Genomic DNA, 27,977 nt, shown 5'->3' with positions numbered 1-27,977 from the left:
GTGACAAAAACATTTAAATAAAAAAACACAAGCAAAAAATAATTTTCAAATATTCTTTATTGCTCAGATCCAGGTTGCTCAGCAATACAGTTCACTCACAACTCAAAACAACAGCATGGCTGTTACCAGAAAGGCATGGATCCACGAGATGTACTAAAAATGGACCGTATGTCTGTCCGCACAGTCACCGATTACCTTGAGGTGTTGGGGACCTTTTGGCCCATGGGAAATGTAGGACTTGAGGGTTGTGACGTACTGAGGAAACAAAAGGAATCTCCCAAATGGTGAAATGCAGTTAAGAAAAGGATCCATGTAAAACCATTACTGATAGGCTAGTGCTATATGAAGTGTAATACATACTGGATCGCCTACAACAGTCTCATGCAATGCTTTGTGTTTTCTCATTTAACAACAAGACAGGACAAAAAACACTGCTGTAGTTCTGCATACATTCGACCAGACTTTGTTAAATCCTTCCTTAGCTAATCCATAATTTTGTTTTTGGATGTTGAATGCCCTTTTTTTTCTTTCTGTTCAGTCCCAAAAGGCAGAACAAGTTTTGATCAGCTTTTGTTAAATCAGACCTGGATACTCCGTCAAACCCCCCAACATCTTTGCATGTCACAGATTTTTTTATGCCATTCTGATTCCCAAATCTGTTCAGAAAATCCTAGCTAGGATATATATATATATTTTTATTCAACCACATTTTTTTTTAACAGCTAGTATTATTGGTAGTGATCTAAAAGGAATGAATATTAAAGCAAAGAATCCCAGCTAATGCTCCAGACTACGTTATTAAATCAGTGTAAATGACGAGAAAACCAGATCAACAGAAAACAAAACAAAAATAAAAAGCCTAAAACTATCCAACCACCATGTGATATGACTAACAACACAGTACACCCTCAGTGATGTGTGTGATTGTGGTTTTTCTTCTTGTACTGAATATTAATGTCTAGCAACACCCCACAAAACCTAGAAACACCAATCCTTGGAAGTAAAATTAAGAGGTTACTATCATCTCGACAAGTTTCGGCCTCAGACTGCGGTTGGCTTACAGATGTCTCTGCCGACGACGCCACATGTAGAGGGAAACCTGCACTTAACTGTATAAAGAGCCAAAAAACACAAAGAGAGACGGAGGCCCGATGGAGTCCTCTGCGATGCAAGAAAGGAGCCTCGACTTTAAAAACTGCTCTAAAAAAAAAAAAAAAAAAAAGCTACTCCTGACAGTCAAAACAAACCATGAGTGACGAAAACTACGATTTTTCCAGTGCTACTGTGAAAAGCCGTTTTTCTCCACGACGTACCCCTGACTACAGTGAAGAAGACCGCCACAGGAGTCATGCGCTTGTGTAGAAGCACCGTACTGCATTTGCGTTGGGTAAGGGTCAGGGTATTAAAAATCAGGTCTGGTGAGCTATCATCATCAGTATGAGGTACTGTACCGGCTGTGGGGAGGCTGTTTTGCTGAAACAGCCTCAGGCATTGTGTGAGTTTTAAAAAGACCTATTTTTTTTTTTAAGCACTGCTAGTCTGTGTTCACTGGGACAACAAAAAAAATCCGCCTCATCTGATGACAAAAGTCTGCCCTCCAAAAAAAGAAAGTAAAAAAAAAAAAAAAAAAAAAAGCTCTCAACAGTTAAAAGAAGTCCAAAGACAAATACTAACTTTCACTATATCATTCATTTTATTTTAATTATTTTGCTCTACATCGGTTTTAGTAACTAAAGTCAGCCTTGGATTCTGAGAGGTAATTCTGAAATGTACAGCACAAAAAAAAAAAAAAAAAAAAAAATCAAAATTCAAATCAAATCTGGTGAGAGAACTATTTAGAGGTCAGTTATGAGGGAAGCTGTGACGCCTCTAAACGCCTCCCACCAGCTCTCACAACGCAGGTGCAGACTGGTAAGTGTTATAGAGAGACAGAGAAACGATGCATTTATGTGTGACTCTATTGTACATGTTTACAGATATACAGTTCTCTTTGTCGTACACTGACATTTCAACGACTAGACTAGAGTTGTTCTACATTCTACACAGAAGACTAGGGTTTTTCACCCTGTTCAAGAGTCCTGTCAGTGTATTTTTGCAGCTTCGTCGTGTTTTTTTGTTTTTCTCTTTTTCTTCAAATCAACCCCAGAGTATGCTGTTATCGAACAGAGCTGGTAAGATTGAATTGGGTTGTTGTTGTTGTTGTTGTTGTCGTTGCTGTTGTTATAAAATTCTTTTTTTTTCACAAGTGAATAAACTTCATTGTTATTTCAAAAGTTAAAAAAAAAAAAAAAACCTGGAGGTACAGTTGGGAAAAACAGGAGGTACAGTTGGTTAGTTTCTATCAACTGACTTGTATCTTTTTCTGTCTTTGATGGTGAAATCAGTACACAACATCCACATTCAGAACCACTTCGGGCAGGTATGTACCCCCTAGATCCTGCTCTTCATTCCTTTCTAGCAGAAAAACTTGGAAATCCTTTTTTTTTTGTTTTGACGTGTATCATTAAGAGGTCATATATGGCGTCCAGGCAAAGACAGTCCAACAGAGTTGACTACGGTTTACAAAGTTTCACTAGTCGGCTGGACCTGAAGAGTTTAGAGATTACTGTAGATCTTTTCTCTTGTTCTTTTTTTTTTTTCATTATAAAAGAAAAAATTAAAAACGCTCAAAATGATCAGTTAACAAGGCATACAAAATGTGGAAAAAAGGGGAAATGAAAGATTGGACTGAGGTACCCTGAAGCCTGAGGTAGATCACAATACTGACATGCGCACTGTTCACATCCTGACCAAAGTTAACGCGGTGGTTCACTTTACTGTTCTCCTATTTTTTCAGGTTTTTTTTTTCATTTATATTATTATTCATAGTCTAGTTTTTCAAGAAAATAAACACTTCCCTTCAAAACAATATGGCAGTGTCCCACTGAGGAAAAAAGAAAAGGACTTAGTTTTCTTTTAGTTTCTTATCAATAGCTCTCATCACAAAATAGGAAAAAAATAGATTCATAAATATTACTCTCTCTTTTTATATATATATACACACACACACATGCACACACACATACACACACACGGAGGAAGCTGTGCGTATTGGCAATAACCTTGCGCGTCTGGAAGATGGAGCTGATGGGTGATGTCATGAAAAGGTGACAAAATTAAGGCAACAAGCTTCCCACGGCCTCCAAAGTAAAGCACAGAGGGGACACCAGGACCTGCGTGTCCAGCGCGCTCGCACAGCGGAGCGGTCGGTCGGCCAGCTTGCCGAGAAAAAAGCAAAGAAAAAGAAGAAAGGAAAAAAAAAAGGTTGAAAGAAAGAGAAAGAGAGAGAGCGCAAGTGACAATGACAATCTGTGTGTCTGTGCCTCTGGCCTGGCCCCGCTGGACACGGCAGGGGTGATAACTTCAAAAAAGGCTGCATATTGTACATTCACAGCTGTCACGCCGTTTTAGAAAGCTCCCTGACAAGAGAGGGTTAAAGCCAAACGCGGCTGCGGTCACGTTTGGGGTTGTGTGTGTACCACAGGTCATACAGTGCCCCCACCCCCTTTAACCCCAAAACTTTACCTTTTACTGCCACTCCACACACCATCGGTCTGCACCCACCCCACAGCCCACACCCTGTCCCCTCGTGAAGGTAGAGCGTGCACATTCAAAATGACTTAATAAGCAAAGGTGCACCAATTTCTTTTTTTTGTTTTAAGACGTCAATTTTTGCTTCTGATCGTCGAGGAGAGCACCTGTACAGACATCCTTTTGATTTCTTTTTTTTTTTTCTTATTTGCATGAATGTTGATAGTCTGGGAGGGTGATACCAGCTTACTGGTACAAAAAAGAATGTAGAAATGAAATAAATCCCTCTGTTGCTTTTAACCTCTGTTGAGCGAAAGTGGCAGTCAGTTCAATGTTTTCAAAAGGCTACAGAAAATAAAACTACTGTTTTTTTTCATCCTAATAGAAAAAGGAAAAAAAAGCCCATGATGCCGGATGAGAGAGTGTGATGAGACAGTGAAGCAGAAAAAAGCAGAAAAAAGGGAAGCGGAAAGTGAAGCATCAGATGTGAATGGTGAGAGACATTTCAAAGGGAAGTTATCTTTTGCGTTGGCACACACACAGGCTTGTTACAAAGACTCATTCACCATATTTACTGTAGTTATAGGGGTTTTCTTCTTTTTTCTTGATTTCAGTGGCCTATAATGTGAATAAACAAAAGGAAACTGCCAGATGTGGCTGTCACAGCCCGATCAATCTCTGGAACAAGCAAGACATTAAAAAAACGCACCAAGTCCGACTGTCGTTTGTGATAGAAAAACAACAGCGCGTACTCTCAGTGTGTGTCGATTCTACTCTGTATTAATACTGCTAAGGATATTTAATCTTGCAATCTGATATCATCGCAAACTCTCGTGAGAGAAGGAGTCCATTGTCAACTCGCTCTCGCTCTAACCCAAAATATCAATCGTATACTCTCGTGTTAATACAGTTGCTTTATCCGTCTGTTAGGCCTATGTTAGTCCAACTTAAGAGATAACATTATGCAGGGCGACATACTATTTCCTGTTTTTAACTGTGTAGACAACAGTTTCCACCTTTCTTTTAGATTTTTTTTTTGGTCTTTTTTGTTATGTTATATCAGTACGGTTTCTCCCACTCTATCTGCTCTCACAGGGCTGGCAGTGCACACAATGCCCTCAGCCTTTGGCTCTCACTTGTTTCCCCCCTAGTGAAGTTCTTTGGTTTTGTTCGGTGCTGCTGGTCTGCCCTGCATGTCCCCCTTGGCCTTGGCCTTTGTCTGGGTAGGTCTCTGTCCGTTTGGGAGGGCTACATTCATTGGCTGGCGCCCGCTGGAGCCACCCCACTGGTCACTTGGAGTGGTGCGGTGACACGGCGGCGCCCTGCTGGTGCTTCTGTTCCTGCTGTTTGACCTGCTGAATGATCTCCCGGATCTTCCTCTGTGCAGTCTGTTGGAGAGGCAACACACGCAGGACAAGGTGTTAATTGATACATGACTGTTTGGGTAGATGGACTGTAAAACTGTTTGTTTTTTCTTTTTTCTGTTCTTTTTTTCATTTGTTGTCTGCCTGTCACCAGGTTAAGATTCAGACAAATGCTAAGATGGTCCGATTTCACAAGCCTTAAAGTCGTTCCTCCTACTTTGGTGTGTTCATGTGCATTGTGTCAACAACATGGGAGCCAAAATTACGTTTTATAAAATTTTTATTTCTTAGAGCCTTTAAACAACACATGGACAGCTGTTTCCAGTATTTGAGTGACAAGGAAGAGCAAAGGAAACGACACAATGACTACACAATACATTTGGTAAAAGTATTACCATATCATCAACTCAATGTTTACTTTCATCTGCCATGTTTCAGCATCATATGACATCAACTTTCTGAGTTGTTGCTCTGACCTGAGGGCATTCACGAGAACTTCCAATAAATTCAATACTTTTTATAGTGGCGTGCTGAGGATGAATTCAGGGGTCTCACAGCCTGAAGAAAAAAGGTGCTCTGTAGTCCAGTGGTACAGCACTAGTAAAGTTTGCCTTCCTAAGATGCTGCCAGAATCAGCAACAATTTAAATTCCTTGTTGTGCCGTAATGTGTAAATAAAATGTAGGTATAATAACACCATCAAAAGTTTGTGGTTCGTCATCTTGGAAATACAATTTTGTTTTAAACAGATAAGTGCCAACCAATCAGAATTGAGTATTTTCCGCATCAGGAAATGTATGATAAAAGTCTAGCAAGCAGACATAATAACATGATTACACAATTAGCAAACATAATCATATCACCAAATGTGAGGGTGAAGTCAACGGTGTTTGATGTATAATTATATAAAATCATTACGCCCATATGACACTCACACAGGTGTTAGGACTTATCTTCTCCTGGTAAGACCCTTTCTCTGGGCCTGATTGACATCTCCCTCAACCTCCTGTTAGCTTTGTTACACTGTAATCAATCTCAACAGTGAATTTGGTGACATTGTGTCATTCCCAACATAGATCCACTCACCTTCAGCCTGAGCTGAGGTCTAATTAGACACGTTCAACAACACTTTGTGGCTTCTGCAGGGCATAAGACCACACAGCAGGTATGCAATCATTTTCTTCTCCTTCTCTACTTATTTTAATTTCTATTCCAGTTGATAGTTGTTGCACAAACATAGTTAAATACAAAAAGTTAGATATGGTTTTAGTTTACAAATACACAGGTGGAGTTTTCTCCTCTCAGGTGTTAACTCTGTGGGCGTGTGCAGACAATGCACATAGGAGCTTAGTGTTTTTCCATCCTTATCCTTGGGGCCTACCCTTTTAGATGTTTCCCTGCTCCAGCATACCTGATTCAAATAACTGTAACGCTATTAGTCTTCATGAAAGTCTGATGTCGAGCTGATCATTTGAATCAGGTAAAACAAAGGACCAGGATTATAAAACACTGCGTTAGTTGATACTTATCCTGTCGAGATTTTCTGCCTGAGTGTGCAGATTAAGCCTTGAAGATGAAGACGAGCACAGACACATGACGACACAATAACAGATGAGAAGAATACACCCGCATGTCTTGCGGTTAAACCGCAGCTAACTTCTAACTCACTTCAATGAGTAGATTGCAGATTACAGCCAACGTCACCAGGTGCCTTCACCACTTGATAATAATAATAGTAATAATAATAATAATAATCATAATAATCATAATAATTATAATAATAATTTGTTTCTTGCGTACCTGGCTGGCAAAGAAATGTCCACTGATTTTCACAAAGACCTCGTCGTTCTCGTCTGGAGTTTGGTCCCGCGGTACGATGACCTCAGCACTCGTCAGGTTCTGCAGCTCGTTAACCTAGAGATAAAAAAAAAGAAAAGACTCCAGAGATCATCATGTGGCTTTGAGTTTCACCTCCAGCCTAAATTACAAAACACTCTGACAGACAGAGTATCACATTATGGTCGACTGAAACGCTGATGAGAGCTGCTCCTTGATGTACAGTAATCACTGGTGTGTGGAGCAACCTTACTGATAATATACCAAAAAAAAAAAAACGATTATGTTAATACAGAGTTACTTCCTCTTTTAGAAAGACATTGTTGTTAAAAATAGTTCAAAGCAGTGTGAAGTCTTCTGTGTGTGAAGCAGAAATGGAAAATGAAAAAGCCAAAACAAAGAAAACAGCTGTCACTGTCACATTTGACTCACCGTCTTGCCGCCTTTACCGATGACTCTGCCGGCTGCGGTTGAGGGAACCTTGATGTGTGTCTCCAGTTTGACCTCCTCCTTTGCCGTGAAGAAGTTCTCCTCTTTCAGCTTCCCAAATATCCGACCTTGAGCCTGGAATAAAGAGGAGGGAATGAGGCGAGGAGAGACTGGGGAGAACGGGGACACACAGTGATCCGCTGCTGTTTACTACCATTCACCACAAGTTAAATGATCATGATTTTTAACTTTTAATTTGATAATTTTATCCTAAAAACCTTCTAACAACACTCAAATGACATAATTGCATCTTACTGCACATGAATACAAATTCATTCACATTCATAGTGTTTGGTTTTTACCTTAAACTGAGCCTCTGGGGGTCCAGTAATGATAACCATCCTCATAGGACACTCTGGGCTCTCAGCTGGGGCAATCTGAAGCATGCGCGCGCACACACACACACACACACACACACACACACACACACACACACAGACAGGCAGGTTATGGATACAAATAAGGAGAAAACGTGTCCATAAGCTGGTGGATCTCTGTGCTATCTCAGCGCATGTAACCAGTGAATCATCTGCACATTCCTCCAAATAAAAGAAACCCCTTTGATTACGTCGTGAGAATCCACTGACCAGCTGTCCGACCTCTGCGGACGGGGCTCGAGGGGCTTTCTGACATGCTCGGCTCACTAGTCATCTCCTTTTTTTGTTTTGTTTTCCACCATAAATAACTAACAACCTCAGCAGTGGTCCGTGAAGTGCTGCTGAGTCAGCCGGAGACGGCTGCCAGCCTGATGCCAACTCGCTGGAGAAGTTTGAAAAAGATGTGATGCATATGTGTGTGCATGGTCACGTACATGGTTTAGTTGAGATATACTGATACTTCATTGTTTTTTTCCCCTAGTTTTTTTTCTCTTGTATGTGTATTTTCACTTTTCCTTCATGAACTGCAGTGTAATGTGAGCATCTGGTAATAAAAACAAATCTTCTTTAGGCGAACACAAAAATGCACAAATGTTCATTTCCAGAACAGAAATCTGAATATTGGATAATGCCAGGTTCAATTCAATTCTCATTCTTGTTCAGTTTTGTCGACATATTGCAGCTGAAGGTTTTTACAGCGGGAGAACATACTTAAAAACCTTCAGAATATAAACAGAAATAAAACTGTAAAGTTTGATGAATGTAGGTGCTATTGAAGTTGAGATTAAAAAAACATTTGTCTTAAAAAAAGACATCAATTCTGAGAAACCAGCCTATAAAGGTGTGTTTTGTAGAAAAAAAAAACAACAACACATTTGTACACAAAAAAATTTAGAGTTAAATGTCAATTGTGGATTTCTCTTTGTATCACATCATTAATCAGATATTACTGTCAAAAACATAATAATGTGTGTAATGTTTTTGATATAAAATGTTATATAAATCAGGCTATAAATGAACTATTAACTATTCTGTAAAAACTTTCAGAAGATAGACTGGAATATGTGTGACTGATCTAAAGATAAAAAAACATTAAAAGTTAGGACAACCATTTTTTGTTCCACCGTTTTTCTGACATTTTATCTTTAAGTATGAAAATGAGGCTATCTAACTAAATATGTTCTAGTTTGCATCTACACCCAGGACCGAGACATTCTGAACTACATTAGACATTTTGCGTATTTTTAAGATGAGTCTGAAAGCATACACGCTATAAAAGAAAAATTAGTCCAAAATCTCAAAATTGGTTGCAGTGTCTTTCCTCTAGCTCATGTTTGTGAACTCAGGGACGGTTCGATCGCGTCTTTTCCGCCCTCCTTACTGAAGTCAGAACTCTGTTGGTGCTGACAAACCCACCTTGATTGAAGCTCCAGCGAAGTGGGCAAGTTGTTTGATGTGCTGGCCCTTCTTGCCGATCAGGGCCCCGACTGCCTGAGTTGGAATAAAGAGGTAGACAACCTCCTGCTCTTGAGCCTGTTGCTGAGGGAGAAAAACACAGAGGACAACAGACTTCATAAAAACTTTTTTTATTAACTTATTTTTTGAATGTCACACTGTGAAGCTCTTCAAGTTGCATTTTGTGTATGAAAAGTTGCCATATTATTACTACACTGTCACTAAACTCTAATAGAGAGAGTGCAATTAAAAAAACATTCAGAACTGCTTTTAAATAGCTGCAAAAGTTCTGATTAAGAGCAGCTGAAATGTTAAATTGAGCCCTCTACAAGGGTTTTCTCTTTGGGTAAACATCTCCCAAGCCGAGTATTTCCTATTAAGGCCGATGGTTGCCCTATTTTCTGCCTTCTCTCTCTAACACTCGCGTACTCGAGGTTTATAAAGTGAATTTTTACGGGCCACAGGACAACTGTGGGCTGAAAAGTCCCCTTCCAGAAATATTTGTGGTGTTCTGGTGACTCGTTGATGGTACGCAGGAATGCCAGACTCTCAGTTCTACACAGACACTGGCTGAGAGGTTGTCATGGTTTGTTATATTTATGTCTCCCTCTCCATTAGTCTTAAATCTCCCTCTTTTTCTTTATAATGTGGCATTTAATACCATAAGTCGCTCGCAAAGACAGACTTTTGAGTACAAAACAGCTTTTCCTGAGCTTCTTGAGCGTCAAAAACATGGTTCCGAATGCCCTCAGCTATTTCAATAATTATCTATCGCCACACAAACACAATAAATTAGCGGTCATGTTCTCTGCAGTGCAGATTCAAGGGGGAACATACTGAGTGCTGGTGGCTGATGGCACTTGCTGGAGGAACCCCGTACAGGCCACTGAGATGTGAAGAGTGACTCTGAAAGTGAAAAGTGACAAGCAGACTGATCAGATGGCACACCGACACACACACATCCACAGGCACATGCACGTACACATATCAAAGGGGAATTTCAGGGCATAAACTCGCAGTGAATCACACACTAACTTTCTTGACTACCAAACACGCGAACACATTCTCGCACACTGTCTCACACCACTCTGGCCCGACCTCGTCAGGCGATGAGTGGAGACTTTGTTTTACAGACAAACTGACTCATCTGTGGAGAAGATGGGGGAATTTTTGGGCCGCTTCAAACTGTGTGCAACATCATGCAGGAAGACCTGAGTCAACACCGTATTGTTTTTTCTAAAAGCACTTCAGGGGGAACCTGGTTTACCATGTGTTCGAGACAAATTGCTTCATCAAGTCAAAACTGATCCCTGCTGGCGCTGTGCGTGGCTGCGCTGGGCGTGTAAAACCAACCAAATCGGTATGAAAAAGGACATTTTTAAAATCTTTTTTCCCACCTTTTATGGTGGTGCGGAGAGGGTGGTAAGAAGAGCATACTCACTAAGAATGGGTTGTATCCTGCTGGTGCAACATGGGGCACTGCACCGCGTGGTCCAGCAGCAGGGGGCAGCACCGGCAAACCCGAGGAGAAGATGCCCAAAGCGTTCAGGTTCAAGCCTGGGATCAGGTTAGCCTGTTGCTGAGCAGAAGAGGAGAGGCAGGTTTAGTCACCAGTTGAAAAGGATTTAAGGCTTGTTCATTCATTTTTTATTTTTTCACAAGCTTTCACTGAAAATATGCAATTTTCAAAGTTTTAATCCAGAAGCTGTGACACTTCTGACTGCAAGAGGAAGCTGACTACAACCACAGTGAGCAAGAACATCTACAGCTTATAAAAGGTAAAGAGAAGAATGATGCAAATTCAAGTGACTCCGTCTAAGTAAGTACATTTAAACCTGGTTGTTCAATGACAAATCTGCACCAGTAATTTCCAGATTTGCTTTAAATGACAATGTCTTTGACTCAAAGAGTAAGAAAAGTAGACTTGTCGTGCAAAACACAAGTTGGGTCTGAGACACTGAGTCAGCAAGAATTCTGATAATTGAATAATCTTTATATCGTTAAGCCTCCGCACCACAAGCTGTTTCTGTGTCTTTTCATTGGCTTTTGTAATGTTTTTATTCACTGTGGGCATTTATTCACAATAAGTCCTGCACATTTCTGGAAATGACAGACAATCAGGAGGGAGAAGTCGAGATTGTCGTTTGTTGAATATAATACATCTGAATTTCTTTGATAATTTCTGTCATAAGATATCATGCCCCAACACGTTACCAATACTGAAACATTTAATATAATATCTTAAATCTAATTTAACAGGGTGAATGTTTTTTCCAGGATCCGGTTCGTGCAAAAGGTTTGTCTTTAGTGGCTTTTTTAATGATGTTACATGATTTCCCTATTCTAAGCCTCCTGACAGAAATGTTCCTTGCACATGTTTCATTCAAGGCCGTCAGATATGTAAATATCTGAAAATAATTCAGATTTTTACTGTTTCTTGCTCTGATAAATGGTGTCATTTAGATGTGTTGTGTTGTGGGGTTCTGTAGTCAAAAAGACCAGATCAGTGCAAGTCTCCACTCACACGACACATTTATGATAAAAAGTGGAACGACTCCTCAGACTGATGACGGACACACACTCTCATGAAAACAAGATTCCTCTTCTTTCACCTCTTTTATTGCAGGTGTGAAATTTATATAGTGGAATTTTACTTTTTATGAGCAAACAAATACAAACAAACACAGACTTCGCTATTTTTCTACCACCATTTTTCAACATTCCTCTATATGTTAATACTGTCCTACTCCATAGAGAATGTTTTCACCCCTCCAGGTGTTAAAATCACTCTGTAATTACGACGACTCTCACTGTTCCTCTGAAACCTCCGACACACGTGAGTGTAAATTATTGACACTGCATAAATCCAACAGATGATTTTTTTTTTTTCCCTGTTTGTGATTTGACCTGAAAGACATTTAAATATTTTGCCTTCTCTCACTCTCTTTCATCTTACTTATACACAATATATCTGTGAATGAAGGTAACTGTGGATCTTGATTCAGGAGACGATGAATTTGATATAACATTATGTATCAGATGCATGTTTGATGTGTTGATATATGGTGTTGTATTACTGTTGCTCCTCATGTATTCATTCCTGTGTACTCTAGTGATTACCAAGTTGTTCTGAGATGTTTATTACTCAGCTCAGTTTGTATGACTAACTACACCATCATCCACAGAGCGTGTCAGAATAAATATGGGTGTGTTTTTTTATTCACTTGACGTGGAGTACTTGTGCAGGCGTTACCCTCTTCTCTTCACAGTCTTGCACATGTACCTAAAACCATTCCCTCATTCAACACTGCTTATCCGTGTTTTACCATTCGACAAAAACACATTACTATTTTTGTGCAAGCATCAGGTTTTTTTTTGGGAGAGGTGTCGTGTTACTGTCTCATGTCAGTAGAGACCCTGCAGCCTTCTGTCTGTATTATCTTATTTGCTCAGTTTGTTTCGAAATGAGATCCAACAGTCAACTATCTTTCCGGTGTAGTTACAGACAGCTCCCACCAATTGTGATTGATTCTACCTTTAAGTTTTATAGCCTTTGAATATTATTAATAGGACGAGGTTCAGTTAGCTTAGTTACCTACAGTGGAATACTTTTATAAATTTCAGAGCCTGTACGTTATTACTTTTACTTGAGTAAAGAGGCTGAATCTGTCTTTTATTAATATATGAATGTGTGTACATTTGCCACCTCTTCTGTTGAAGAATTACTCATTACATTGATACCCCTGCAGTTGTAGCCCAAACTTGTCTTGAAATAAAGAAAGTCTTCTCATGTTTGTGAGTTGATCTGAATAAAATATTGACAGAATAATTAGCCAAATTCTGCCTAATTTGGGGGATTTTGCCTTCTTTTTTGTATCTTATTTATTTGTGAATGTAGGTAATGTGGGATATTTTCACGACATGATACATTTCGCTAATATCAATACAAAGACCTTCAAGTACTACAACATTACCCCGCTCTCTGGAAAATAGTAAACATCATTTGGGGCATGACTGTTCAATATGCCAAATTAATAACTGATTTATTGACAACATTATCCGCAAATAAACTGATAATAAAAGCAACAGTGAGTCGCAGCCCTTTGGTGTGAGCTGCTCCTTTACTCCCACTAACTCCGTGTATAGATTGAAATAATTCTACAGCTTCTTTCAATGAATAAGCCATGTTAAAACCCTGCACTGTCTGGAAAATCCACTGTCACAGGGCTGGGTTTATTTTTAGCTCATGAGAAGTTGATGTTTTTCGGTGGTACGCTGGCACGACAAAAACGTGTCTCCCTCACAGTCAAGTCAGCTATTCTGGCTTCATGTTCGTGAGGAGACACGCGGTCTCCTTTCACTTCCTTGTTCCCAGAGAACTCTGTGTAATATCCACAGTGTCACGCTAGATGGCCCTCACCGCTTGCTGTGGAGCCTGCGCTCAGCCCCGACAGGTGCCAGAGCTGCTCTCACCAGCCGGTGCAATTTAACCGCATGCTGCGTGATGCCACTTGATGATCGCTCCCGGAGCCAATATTTAGACGGTCAGATAGAGGGAGGAGATTGTCAACTTGTGCGAAAGTAGCACAGAAGAAGAAGCAGAAACAGAGATTCTGAAATTTCCCAACAAGCGATTGCCGCTCATCATCACAGGGAGACGCAATCACTTCATCAGCATCCGTCTCTGCTTTACTGCATCGCAGCGGGGAGGGTTTCACCCCGTGATATCATCACTATCTCTCTTCCTCTGAGGTTGACCTCCCTGCGCTGCAGCACCGGTGATGTCATTGGGCCAGTGTGAAAGAGGAGCAGGGCCAGAGCGAGCGAGAGGAGGGAGAGCAGGCGGCCTACAGATATCAGATGGATGCTGGGAAACGCAGTGTGTTACAGCAGGAACACAGACACACACAGCGGGGAAGCGAGTGTGAGTCAGAGGCTCCGCGGAACAGACACTCACACACACACGTACGCAGACATGCTGTGCTCAAACGGGCGACTCACTGATGAGCTATTCTGCGATCGTTTACTGTTATCCATTAACACACACATTACTAATGCTGGTGGTAACATGCTATCCTCCTGTATATCTTCACTCCCTCTCCGTTGTTCACCTGTCAGTCTATGAGTCAACCTGAGATCATGTACCCACACACCCACACACACACACACACCTAAACACACGCACATACACACACACACACACACACACACACACACACACAGATGGTAACCTTTGAGCTCAGCTTACGTTTATAGCAGCAATGTCATTCTCGTAGGCTTCCCTCAGCTTCCCCATGATCTCGACCTGGGCTTTGCCAAGCGCCTCCAAGCTGCCCTTCACCGTGATGGTCCTCTCAAAGTTGTAGGTTAAGTCGTGTAACCTGCGACCAAGGAGATGGCACACACACACACACACACACACACACACACACACACACACACACACACACACACACACGTAAGCGTATGATACGCAGCAGGCACACTCATATTCTGCTCACATGTTTTTCGCAGAAGGTGGAGGTGTGTGAACTGGTTTTAAATGCATTTCCTGTCCTGTGTGTGTTTATCTCACTTAAGTGTAACTGAAGGTTGTAGCGCCAACACCCTCAAATGCAATTTAAAATGAGCTAAAGATGGAGGACACAGGAGATTCAAAAAAAGGAGAATGGTGAAAAATTTAGCAACAGAGGCTGACTTTCAGTTCCTTAGCTCAAGCTCCAATAACACTGGTTCACTATACTTCCCATGATGCAGCTCGATACGGACTGAAGGTGAAGTCAATCTGGGTACAGACGACAACTGTTACATTTTCTATTTTTAATGCATCTATTGATCAATAAATAATAATTATTAGTGACATTAAACATGAACTGTAACACACTTTTAATAACTAGATGCTAAATAATAACTGCACCTCTTTTCTACATAGATTTGAAAATCTTATCAGTTGTTATGAGCAAATTGAACCATAATTTGATCCTTTTCACCTTCATCTTTTGAAATTTTGTTTTTATGCAGACTGCGTTTTTAATACTAATCATGAAAGAATGGAGATGTGAGAGATGTGGAGTTAATGAATTGATTAAATGGTAGCCTATTTTGTTATCACTAGTTATTCAAAACCCCTGACCTTGAATTAAAGATGCAGACTGTTCAGTAATACGTTTGAGAACCCGTGTCGTACGGGACGGATGGTAGAATATTCTTTAGGCTTAATATACTGAGAAATCTTGCCCATTCTTGTACACAACTGCACAGCTCTCTCATTTAAACAATGGTCATGTTCTAGATTGTCAGACATGCATTATGTCAGGATGAACTCGAGATGCATCGTCTCCTTTTAAGAGGGGCCCAAACAAACGCTCGCAAATTGGAAACAAAACACAAGAGACACATAAATATGTAACACAACAGTTACAACACAAAGAACAAACAAAGAAGACAGAACAAAGATGGAACAACTGAAAGGAGTCGCAACCTTAAACTAGACATAATCAAAAGAAAAGAAATAATGATCAATATAAATAAATAAAGGAACAAAAGAAGAATGATATGCAGACAATCTGTTTAAAGAAGAGGAAATAAAACTTTTTTTAAAATGAGCTAAATGGTGAAAACAGATATTGAAAGATATCTCATCCCCGTCAGAGAGACCCTGAAACATATAAAGCTTGTTTTGCCAACATCCTTTAGAATTTGCTCCAATGCAATTTATTCATTGCCAAAACATGTTTTAAAATTTGTCATTACAGACGTTCTTCTATCAGTCAATACTTTAAATATAACTGTGTTTTTTCTCTTTCTTGTCTTGGGTCATATCACATGTGTGTGTGTTCTCAAACTGTTCAGGATTGTGTTTGTGTGTATACTCCATGAATGAATGTGTGTGACCTTGTCTGATTGACCTCGTGTGACAGTGTGTTTATGAGATGAATTGTTGTGTCGAGTAATGTCTCTGTTCTGTTCTATGCCCCAAATTTAACAAATACATATTATTTTTTCTTTTGTCTTGTAGTTGCTGCCTGGAGAATCGCCAATTTTCAAGGCTCTGGAGGATTTTTAGGCAATTCTCCAATTCTCCAATTCTAAACACACATAGGCACATAAAGAGGGTCTGATCAGAGCTTCTTAGTGAATAATTTGATTCATAAGGTACACAACAAGCCGAGTTAAAGTTAAGGCCTTTAAAAAAAAATGTAACCCCTGAAATTGCTTTTATTGTTTATATCACATTCTTATTTGTGTGGTACTGTCCATTTTTTCTATTTTCTATTTATGCTTCTTGACTGATAGTACTTGCTTTTATATCCACTTGTACTGTGTTTACAGTTCCACAGCAAAAAAACGAGTTCAACTCCTTGTGTGTGAAAACCAACACGGCAGAAAGCCTGATTCTGATGGAAAAGATTATCGTGTTAATGACGTGCGTTCACGTCGGCTGTGTGCAAGTTAAAAAAAACACAGTGCATTGTACGTTGAGGTTGGCTGACGTGAGATATCTTTCTTTGTCCCCGTTGAGCATTCAGAAATATCTCCCCGTCGTGATTAACAACTTGGATGTTGAAATTAACGCTACTGACAGGGTTGTAAACTCAAGGTCAGGATGCAAATATCAGCACAGCGAGGTGCATGAAGATGGAATTGATTAATCCGTTCTCTCTTTTTATTGCTTCAAGAGAAAAACTGTGCAAGAAGCATTAGTGTAGAAAAAAACACTGCAGAGAGATATTAAGCTTGATCATTTTGTGGAGAAGTCAAACTACTGTGTTCTGTTTAGTGGATGTTTAGTCTGTGGAGCTGTTTCACTTGATTTCTAACCTTTATGCCTGGCTTGTTCTGCATTTTTATTTCTCTGTTTGGTTGACATTGTGATTATAATTTGTGGTTGTTGCTGGGGAAGATTAGCGATCACTTTGTGACAGAAGGTCAGGTCATAGGCTAAAGCTACTGTACTGCAGTTTGCATCCATGTCTTACCAGCCTATGTAGTGAAGTATTTAAAGGAACTTTATAAAGGAACTTTATGAACATAATTAAGTACTGATCTTGGAGAAGTATGATTCCAGTGAATAGCTTGCAATGTTGTGTCATATTTAGAAAAATTTCCTCCAGGGGACAGATGCATTAAACTCTGCAAATTTACGGCTAAAACCGTGTGAATGTGCAAACAAAAGCCATTCACATGCTTTCTTGTGGTTGGATTTATAAACCTGGTGATCCTGTTTTTTAAATCTGAGTCATTGTTGTCTTCGGCGCACATGCACAAGCTTCCTTTCCACTCCCACATTTATCAGTAAATGGCTTTAGAAAGATGTACAAGGCCTTGTTTCTGCAGCCAAGTGTCTAAAAATGTGAAATACTTCAACAATATCAAACTGTGTCTGATATGGAATCATTCACATGAAAGTCTTGCACAGGGCATTTACTACCCCAGTGAAATGTAATAAAATGAACGAGGCGATCTCAGACAGATGCTGGCATGGCTGCGGTCAGCGTGGTACCCTGATGCAGGCAGTCTGTGGGAATGCCCTGCAGTGAATTCCTTCTGGTCAGTTGTAATAAATGTCCTCACAGAAAACCTTCTCATTGTTGTTCCTAAATGTCCTACTGTGTGCATGCTAAGGGACAAAACAGAGGCGTTTTCTGTGAGTATAATGAGATCTGTAAAACTGTATTGCTAAATGGATGATTGTTTTGAATTGTAAGATAAGCACTCCAAACTCTTTCATCTTAAACAGTCGTTCGGAGAGTTTGTAGAGGTAATCGGGATGGAATGAGCTGCTGCCAAACTGAGGCACCTTGATCATGGACTAGAAGCATCATGGGACACAATCAGGTCCAATTTGAAGTCCACAGTGGATTAAGTGTAACCGTGTAGCTGGTGAATTTTCAGTGCTGCTTTTGTTTTCTTTGTGTATATGTTATATAGGTATTTACTGTGTACATAATGCATGTTTGTATGTGACATATGTTCAGTCTGTACAATAAAAAAGGGGGGAAAAAAGTTGTCATTACATGCAACAGATACTCCAAGCTGTGGCTTTTTTAGCGTCTGCGCCACCAGCGCAGCAAAATCTCAACCATCATTCTTTAACATCAGAAAAATTATCATTGATTAATCTACAGAGCTCCTACTGAAACAGATTTTCACTCGTCAACAATTTAAAATTCAGTTTATAGATGTTGCGCTCGGTGCCATTTCACAGGACATGTGTAGACTGTAAAACAATAACACAATCATTGCTTCAATCTCTGACCTTATATTTTACACCCATTCATCATTTCACCTGGAGTTATCTCTAGAAAAGGTGTGAAGTACGCGTGAGGCGCACACACTCTCACCATACATGCTTCCTTTATTTATGTGTGGGAAGAGATGCGTGTGTGATTTTTTTTTGTGCGTAACAGACAGTTTATACATCTGGGCCCAGATGTTCATGAGATATCGCATTCACAAGAATGAGACAGACGGAGGGAAGGACAACCTGAAAACACAACGCCTGAGGCCACCGCTATCGCTCATAAGTGGTTTGATTTTGCAGCTATCATGCTCACTTCTGATTTGGAAACATGAATGAAATATTTGTTTTCATCACCTTAACTACAGGTGAGCTGCGTAAGTCTTAATATGCGGATGAAATAAGCAATAGCTTCATAAAGCACTTCGGGCCTCTGAGGCAGAACTGATCTATTCTGCCATCACTGTTGCTGGACGTGGAGGACACTCTGAAGGGATTTCACATTAAACATCAATATCGAACGTACTGTTCGCTTCTCCTCAGAGGGACCCTCTTCTTCCCTTCTCTCTCTTCACCTCCCTCCTCCTTCTCCTCTGTCTCTTTCTCAAGCCTCATTACATCCTCAGAGCTCACGGAGACAGAGCAATTCATTAGCCCTAAATGAACGAAGGTTGGTGAGCGCGGTCCGTTAAATGGGGTGTAACTGCCACCTCTCTAATATCATGTTCTGGAGTGAAGGAGCTGTAATCAACTCTTCTCATTTGTTCTCTAACAACTCAGTTAAGTGAAACCACATGCTGGGAGGCTAATGAGCACGGGCGGAGACAGGTGTGGCACCGACAAATCACCGCCTGGCATCTGCGTGCGTTAGTCAGAACTGTCCTTGGACAAAAAGAAATTGCCCGCTGTTTCGTCGTTTCATCAAATCAATTAAATCACCGTTTGTTTTGAAAAAAGAGGAGGGCGAGAGTGGCGACTTACGAGGAGATGGTAATCTTGGTCCCTGTCTCCTCCTCGATCTTCTTCAGGTTGCGGCCCTCCTTACCAATCAGCCGGCCCACGAGGCTGTTGTGGGCGAGGATTTTCAGGGCGATTTCCTCCGTCCTACACACACAAACACACACACACAGGTTGAGGGAGATAACAGCAGATAAGTTCTGCTGAGTGTCAGTGATGCGGTGTAAGGAATGTCATGGTGTGATGGGATGAACAGGAATGTGGATCGCTGCCCAGCTGGAAGTGCTGCTGTAAGCATGAAGGCACAGTGTTAAGACATTTGTGTGAGATGCTTACTTTTTTTTTTTTTTTCTTCTTCTTCTGTCAAAATTGACAGAAAAAACAGAAGATCACTTTAATGTTGCAGCTGACTGTTTGTCCTTTGGAACACAAACGCTGCTGCAGCATGAAGACACTTTTTCATTGCAGTTTACAGTAAACAAGCTGCTGCTACAACAGCTCAGAGAAAGGCTTCTGGTCACTGCGGGTGAAGATCTGTTGATAATCTCCCTCTACAGCCTATGAAACTTTGGATTCTCTCCTGCATTTTCTGCATGATTTATTTAGTTTTTTTATTGAATTTTCTTCGATCAAGCCTTATCCAACATCAAACTGGATCGCCCCTGAATCACTCCAAATGTTTAAACCACCCACTGCTGCTTAACCATAATGTAAGCGGATCTCATGGGCCATAAGATTTAAAAATGTTTGCAAAACGTTTAGCTGCTGAGCTTAGTCTAGTTTACTCTCCCCGCAGATCCAGATCCACAACAAAATCCAACCGGATATACTTCCTCTAAAACTATGATAGATATGTGAAAACTCTAAGTACCATTCTGAAACCTCATTATCTCAGTTGCACATTGGTGGTGGTTGCAAAAACATACTTCCCTCTATAAAAGCATATAGATATAGAAGCTGAAGAAAAAGCCATGGCTGAGAACTGGTATTCTTTCATTTGCCACTGCAGTTGGTATATTTAAAAATCTTCAGCAGGAAAAAAAGAGAGTCCAATCTGTGTAATTTGGCTAAAGGGAAAAGTGAGTCCCATTTTCTTCTGTACTGTAAAATTTTAATGATTTAAGAGGGTTCATTTTCCAAGAAATAGCTTGACAGGACCCTGAAATGTTCTGGTGGACTGATGGGCACAAATGAAAATGGTTGTTTAATTTCGACGATTAAGTCTTGAACTATGTGTCAAAAGCCTGCAGCAGTAGGGTTGATGAACTATTTAACTAATATTTATTCTTGTTTCTGCAGTTTTACATTATAAAATATTTTTTTTCCTGCAATTAATAAATGGTTTAGTATTCTTTATTCTGCCTATAATTAATGCTAAATTACAACGTTTTTTTCATGGAAACTTTCATCATCAATCCAAAACCATGAGCAGCAATGTTTGGCATTCAGCCCGAAGCAAACTTTCCCATAACTTTGCAAAAGCATGCTGGCTCTCACGACTTTACGAGCTCGACGCCTCATCCCTTTGAAGAGGAAACGTGCTTCACTCCCTGGGCACGATCAATCAGTCAAACAGGTTTTACAGTTTGGCAAACTCAAGAAAAACAGATTCTAGAAAACCTCTTACAAGACAAAGAGATCCTTTCTTGTTAGCATCAGTAACCTGATGGTTCGACCCCGCCCATTTCCCTTTCCCCTTCACATAATCCCCCTTTTTGTAATGTTTTTTTTTTTTACTAATTTTGTAGTATATTTCTTTCAGTTTTCTAGTATTTATATTTATATGTTATATATTTTTCCCTTGTTTTATATACTGAAAAGTTATTGGGATGGATTATTTCTGTATAATCCATATTTCTGCTCTTTGAGGCGAGTGTAAATCTGAATTAAGGCTGTGGTTGCTTGGAGGGTAACCAGATGCGGGCAGGGTGCTGTATGTGTGTGTGTGTGTGTGTGTGTTTGTAGGGGTGGGGTATGCTATAATCTGATCTGTGTGCTGATCTCTGCTGTAAAGTGAACAGCAGAGGTGAGCTGTCGGGCAACTGAGGAGAGATGACAGTGTTGTGGGTTGAGCTGGGTGAGGTTTCACTGGGCGCCTCCATAGTGAAACGACTGGGTGTGGGGCGCCCGAGGTGACAGGTTCATAACCGGCAGGGCCGGGTGGCGTTTTGAGTTGACATTTGAGAGGAGGATTAATGTTTTGACAGATTGATGTTGGTCTTGCCGTGTGATGACGTCATGTTTATTTAGCAGACACTTGTGACTAAAACCACAATCAAGCTTAACTGAAACAAGAGCCAGATGAAATGAGAATCTTCTGGGGTTTTTTTGTGTTTTTTTTTTGCTTTTATGCCAAACGTTTTTTTCAATTAGAAGAAATATTGGTGGCATTCAGAGCTACAACCCACTTACTACTGTTTACAACTGGGTCACATTCATCTCAGTTATTGAACACATGCTGGTTTAATTGAGACATTTTTACTTTTCCCCATCATTTTCTTTATTTATCAATCTTAAAGGATAACTCCTCTTATATTAACACATTGGAGTGTTTTTACAGGCCTTGGGGAGTACTACTACATATGTGAACAAAAAAGTATAAATCCTTTTATGGGTCCAGTGGAAGCTGAATATAATCTGATAAATTGCACCCAGTGATGTCACTCAGCGGCTGAGGTGCATTGTTGGTAATTTAGGCACAAGATTTAGAAAAACAGTCCTGTAAATCTTTTGGACTCATTATGAACAGTTTGAAAACAACAAAACAAACCGTTATTGCCATTGTAGTCAATGTATTCTTCTTCCATTTTGCATCCATTACCCACAATGCACTGTACTTACTGAGTGACATCACTGGAGCAAATTCATCAGATAACATGCAGCTTCCTCTTGAGCCACAAACGGCTTTATGCTACTTTTTTCACATATGCTGTAGTACTCCTCAAGACCTGTGAAAACACTTTAATATGTAAAGTTGGTGGAGTTACCCTTGAATGGATAGTGTTCAGAAATACGCTTATTGGTTTACCTGACGAAAGTTAGATGTGCCATCTCTCCCTTGGCTGCAAGGTAAATATGAAGCTACAGCCATACAGCTTGTTAGCTTAGCTTAGCATAAAGACTGGCTGCCATGGCTAACAAGACCAGGCTCCTTTCTAAATAAATGGGATGCGAGACAGAGCTTTACTTTCAATGGTCACGTGGACATAGAAACTGTATATATAGAATCACCAGTCAAATCTGGTAAAAAACTACAAAAAAAGTTTAAAAGTTGTGTGACTTTGTGTACCAAAATAAAGTTTCAACCGCCCTTTCCCCACAGGTTATTCTCTAGTTTCTTTAAACACATTTCCTTAAAGTTATTCCTTTAACAGTTTGAAATCTGACTTAAATTTCTTCCTGGCAAACTCAAGAAGAAAACACAGATGTGGCTACAAAACATTAATTTCCTTTGGATGTCAGGGAGCAAAGTTTAATCACAGCAAAAGGTGAAAAATGTTGTTTAGACCGAATGCTTTACACACACGCTCACCAGCCTCAATCATCAAAGCCTGAAATGTTCTCTGGTTCAGTGAACGACCACAGAATGATATCTTCTAGAACTGATCTTGCATGTCTGCGTTTATTCAAAAGTAAGCATTTGTCTTGCTCTGAATCCAGCATTGTAAGATTGAGCCGTCACCACCAACACTGAGTGTGTGCACACATGGCCAGGGGCGATGTTCAGCGGCACAGCCCCCCTTGTCAAACAACATACTTAAAAAACGAGTAGCGACAAACGCTGGCATAATGTATTAAAGGTTGGTGCAGAAGCTCCAGGAGTTTAAAAGGTGCAGTGTCTTGTTAAAAGTGTCAAGCCCTATTAGACATGTTGGCCTCGTTTCTTAAATGCTAAGCTGCGATCACGTGTTAGCCTATGTGAGTGTGGCGTGCGCACTGTGTTTACTGTGTCAGTGGTGAGTGGTCTCACTGCCCGCACAGTCAGATTAAAAGGTCTGCAGGCAGGTTAAAGGATAAGATTATAGCCCGGTCGACATTATGGCTAATCTCCCTGTGGGAGTGTATACATGTTCCTGCAGAAGCACAGCTAAGTGTGTTTACGCGCACATTCGTGAACGTTTGTCGGGGTGCTGACTCACGTCTTGGTCTCGCAGGCTTCCTTCTGCATGATGTCCAGGATCATGCGACAGGCGGAGGAGCAGCCCTCTGGAGTTGAGTGGATGGTGATGGGCTTTTCTGCTGCGCCGGCATTTTCCTTCCGATGAATGTCCACCCTGAGATGACAACATTGAGAGGGACAGAGAGGGAGGAGAGAGCAGGAAGTCAAACCTACGTGCTTATTTCTGTATAAATGAATGATAAAGTCTGTCATATTGTGACTTAAAGTGAAACTCTCACCAAAATGCAACATAGGGTCTTTTTGTGAATGTACCCGAGACAAAAATTTGTTTAAAAGCATAATTACATGTAAAGCGCCACTTTTATGATTGAACGTATTTTCGGTTTCGGGTCAAAATAATTTTCAATGGAGTGCTAGGGGCAAATGAAAAAACTCTCTTTTTAGTAAACTCTGTGTACACAAACATTGTTCCCAATGCTCGAGTTCATGTGTAGAGACCCTGGTGATACTACAAGCAAAGTTTCATGTTGTGTCGAGCATTCTTAGTGTTTTAAAAATAGCGATTTCGATGCTAACGTAGAATTTGCACCTAGCACTCCATTGAAAATGATTTTGACCCAAAAACAAAAATAGGGTCAATCTTAAAAGTGGTGCTTTCATCATAATTATGCTTTTTAACAAACTTTTGACTTGGGTACATTGACAAAAAATTACCCTAGGTTGCATTTTGGCAAGAGTTCACTTTAAAGGTGTAGTGGACATAAAGACAGAGCAGTAAACATGTGATCTTCTTCCACTGAAAACCAAAAAACAAAGTGCCAGGCGAGATCTAACATGAGAGAGTAGCTCACTTTGAGTGTGTCTGTTTGGTGACATCCTTGATGGTCTGGCCGCCCTTGCCGATGATGGCCCCGACCATCTGGTTAGGCACGAGTATGCGCATGGGTAAGTCGAGTTGTCTTGGGTGTGGAGCGCCGAAGTCCCCCGAGGTGCCGGGCTGAGAGCCACCCTGGTCCCGGGACGACCGACCTCCACGCCGCGTGCGGGGAGCCTGGTCAGGCGGAGCAGCATCCATGTCCACAATATATGACACCTTGAAAGAGTAGTCCTCAAACTGGTGTCCTGTTAACTTCTCAATGGCTCTGTGGGGAGAAACACAAGATGGAGGAGCAGAAAGAGGAGGTATGAGCCATAACAGTAAAAGGTTTTTGAGCACTGCAGCGGTGTATTTTTGACAACACTAGCCATCACAGATTTCAGGTCATCTACGAAAAGATTTTCCTCCACACTGAAACATCTTAACAACAGAAAAAAACTGTGTGAACGTAGAGAATGCCAGCAAAGATACAAGGTTGTCTTTTTAACTCTACTGCTGCACTCCTCCTGATATTCACTAGGCAGAACTCTGTCATTGTCAATCTGGGGGACATTTATAAAAAGCCCAGTTAGGATGGAAGGTTTAACCACTCATCTCGGCTCAATGTGGATGTATACTTTAATAAAAGTTGTCATAGAAGTCAAAATTATGTGTTAAAAGTTTTTTTTAATCCTAATTTTGATTTTTCTCTTATAATTTGGACTTTTTATGTCATAATGATGATCTACCATCCGGAATGTTTTTTTGTTCTTTTATCAAGCTTAGTTTTCATATTATTTTTCTTGTTTAATTGTCAGAAATGGGCTTCGGTCGATATTCCAATTTTGACCTTGTTCTGACCCTTGTGGATATGTACAAAGTATGTGAACATGATGCATGTGTTGCTACTGTTTGTCTGTGCGTACACGCAGGTACTTGCATCAGTATTTGTGCTGCTTACACTTTAGTTTCTTCCTTGGTTGCGTACGTAACATTCACCACTGCTGTTTCTGTATCAGTGTTCACTGTGAAACAAGAGAGAGAGACAAAAAAGCAAAACCATGAGGTACAGATAACAAAGGCACAGACACACGTAGCAGGTCTTTGTTGTTGCCGTAGGTGAGTCGGACACGCGTACAGGTTCCCGTGGTGACCAGAAGAGCCACTCGTCTGTGTGAATCCATTACAGCCGCCACTACACTGGCTTCCCTCCAGATCCTGCTGCTGCCTCTACACACAGGAGCTGCTGAGCACAATAGCCTCTCCGCCACTTGCACAATAACAGATTTAAGTTTGACATGACAGTCTAAACAAAGCAGGTAATCTGTAATAAAGTGGGATGCAGTGAACAACAGAGATACACCTGGGGAAGACCTGTGGTCCTTTGCTGCTCGGAGCAGAGAGAACTTACAACTTACAGTTGTGTGTAAGAAAACACAACCTTGAACTTAGGGGTGACTTTAATCAGGTAATTGCAGTGACGGAATGTAACTGAGTACAGTAACTCAAGAACCTATTCAAGCACATGTTGGAGACAAATATTATATTTTAAACTCCACTACATTTATTTGATAACTTCGGTTGCGTTCGTGCTGCATTGGAGCCAAAGTAGCACATTTTACATTTTACATCAATCACATTAAAAACACTGATCAGTAAAAATACTGAGCATTAGATCCAGGTTAATAATCAGTTGACCTGTGGTATACGGTACTTTAGTGTTTTTATTATGACACATTTTACCTTTATTGAAGTGCTGTTTTACCTCAAGTATTGAGCATCACTACATATCAGGTCAAATCCGTTACAAAGTAAAAAACCCATGAAGCAGTTTGTTAACTGTAAAATAATAAAGAGGTATGTCATCGTGGGTTAAAGTGTCCAAATCAATTAGCCTTGCTGCTATTTCTATTGTCCCTGTTGTTCTGTTTCTCATATCCCTCTCCACCTATGGTTGTCTATTTCTGCCCATCATGTCTGTGCCTGCTTGTGTTTGCTTGTTGTTGTGTTGTTTGTTTTAGCTTTGATGCACTGTAATTTGCTTGATTCTGCTTTTCCTGCTGCCCATGTCTTTGTCCTGATTTAACTGTAATTGACATACCTTCCATCATGATTGTTGTTTTAAAAATATTTCTTGATTCTAGGTTTCTAACTTTGCACCTGGCCAGGGACAACGGAGGAAAACAAGCCTCCTGGCTAATTCTGTGTCTGCGTGTGTGTGTGCATCTCTCTTTTTGCTGTTTGTGGTCGCAGCCTCTGGAGTGTTTTTATTGTTTATACATGTCCATGTTGTCAGGCTCTGTCATGTTTTATTCTGCTGCTGATTCTATAACAAGCTTCAGGCTATTTAATTCATGGGCCTTACTAGTGCCCATTTAAGCCTCACTGATGTCTTGCAGGCCTTTGTTATTCATTGTTGGCCATTCTTTGTTTAAGCGTGGGTTTTGCGCTCTTCTCCAGGTATTTTTCCTTGGGCTACAGTGAGAAAGGCAAGCGTGCAGATGATGGGAGGCTGATGGAGTGATGATTATTGGTGATACCTTCGTCCTTCGGTTCAACAAGGGTAAGTAACAAAGCCTTATAGTAACTGATGCACTTGCGGTGCTTTTAAGCCTCTAGAAGCGTTAGCTAAAGGTTCACTTATGCTCCGTGTTATATATGGATACGGGGGAGCCTTTTGTCCATACTTAACACGCGTTCATTTTGACCATAGCTTATAGATACGGACCATCGGACTAGTATCTCTGGTAGTTGTGGGGAGCAATGTAGCACATAGTTCAAGCGAGACTCAACCGCAGGACAAGAGGAAGAATTTTTTAAAATGGTGGAACGTTTAAAGGAGTGGTTATGTGAGTTGGTGACAAGCTCCCGGAAAGAGCGTTCAGCTTTGAAGCTGACTTTCAAAGTGGCCAAACTATGTAATTTCAGCGTCATGCGACTTTTTCTGATAAGCTTACATTATGAAAGAAGTGGCTGTAAAACCACGTCTAAGTCAGCCAGGCGCTAACCCGGAAGTGAGCTGGGTTCGGTTGATGGAAGTCTCTTGTGCGCACGTTCTATGGGCCCTACAACACTAAAGATCAGGTTTATTTGATAGCCAGGAACCTGAGCTTTTCTGGCTTCATGCACCACTGAGCAGCTTTCATAGCAATGAATGGGGCTCCATCTCTAAAACATCTGCATGATGTCACTTTGCCCAGGCACAGAGACAAACAGTTACTACAGAACAACTGTGGGGAGATCGGACGGTGGCGAAGGAAAAGTGGAGGTCCTTGCAAGAACCATTTGACCATTGCTGCTTAACATCCACGCAGCATCAAGGACACCTGAAAGTACGTGGGCTGTAACGGTTATTTTCTGTGAAACCTAGAGATCTATTTTTCTACGTAAAGGGAGCATAAATAAGATTTGAGTAGGCTACACAATAATAATAGTTTTAGAAGCATGTGAATGAAAGATACGCTGTACCAGTTGCTCTAAGAATGAGGATTAGTGTCCTATTACCATGGAAAAATGCTGGTTCTGGTTAAGTGACCCATATTTTAGGGAGCTAGGAAAAAGGTGGATAAGAAAGGATTATATTGTTGGTGAACATGCACTTTGCACTATTTTTTTCAATTTTACAATGTACTTTTGTACACATGTTTTTTTGTTTTTTTACTTTTTAATATTATTGTCATGTGATATACTAACAGAACAACTCTAGGTTTTTG

At 40.5% G+C, this 27,977-nt stretch overlaps 1 protein-coding gene across 3 annotated transcripts in view; it reads right to left on the bottom strand.

Annotated features, from left to right (window-relative positions):
- Nucleotides 1–39: 39 nt before the first annotated feature.
- igf2bp2a (insulin-like growth factor 2 mRNA binding protein 2a) overlaps nt 40–27,977 on the bottom strand; it is a 68,618-nt gene continuing 40,680 nt past the window's right edge. For all 3 annotated transcript variants that reach the window (XM_030427587.1, XM_030427588.1, XM_030427589.1), the window contains 12 exons: nt 25,226–25,289; nt 24,260–24,550; nt 23,428–23,562; nt 19,313–19,435; nt 14,339–14,471; nt 10,532–10,669; nt 9,928–9,996; nt 9,052–9,174; nt 7,561–7,635; nt 7,202–7,333; nt 6,734–6,847; nt 40–4,958 (listed from right to left, as the gene is read on the bottom strand). In XM_030427587.1, the coding sequence (XP_030283447.1) occupies nt 4,860–4,958; nt 6,734–6,847; nt 7,202–7,333; nt 7,561–7,635; nt 9,052–9,174; nt 9,928–9,996; nt 10,532–10,669; nt 14,339–14,471; nt 19,313–19,435; nt 23,428–23,562; nt 24,260–24,550; nt 25,226–25,289 (1,496 nt within the window). In that variant the 3' untranslated portion in view covers nt 40–4,859. The remainder of the gene's footprint in view (nt 4,959–6,733; nt 6,848–7,201; nt 7,334–7,560; nt 7,636–9,051; nt 9,175–9,927; nt 9,997–10,531; nt 10,670–14,338; nt 14,472–19,312; nt 19,436–23,427; nt 23,563–24,259; nt 24,551–25,225; nt 25,290–27,977) is intronic.

This window comes from Sparus aurata, chromosome 9, assembly GCF_900880675.1.
Source record: "Sparus aurata chromosome 9, fSpaAur1.1, whole genome shotgun sequence".
NCBI classification, from domain to species: domain Eukaryota; kingdom Metazoa; phylum Chordata; class Actinopteri; order Spariformes; family Sparidae; genus Sparus; species Sparus aurata.
Note: the sequence above shows the minus strand (reverse complement) of the source record. Positions and strands in the feature narration are given on the sequence as shown.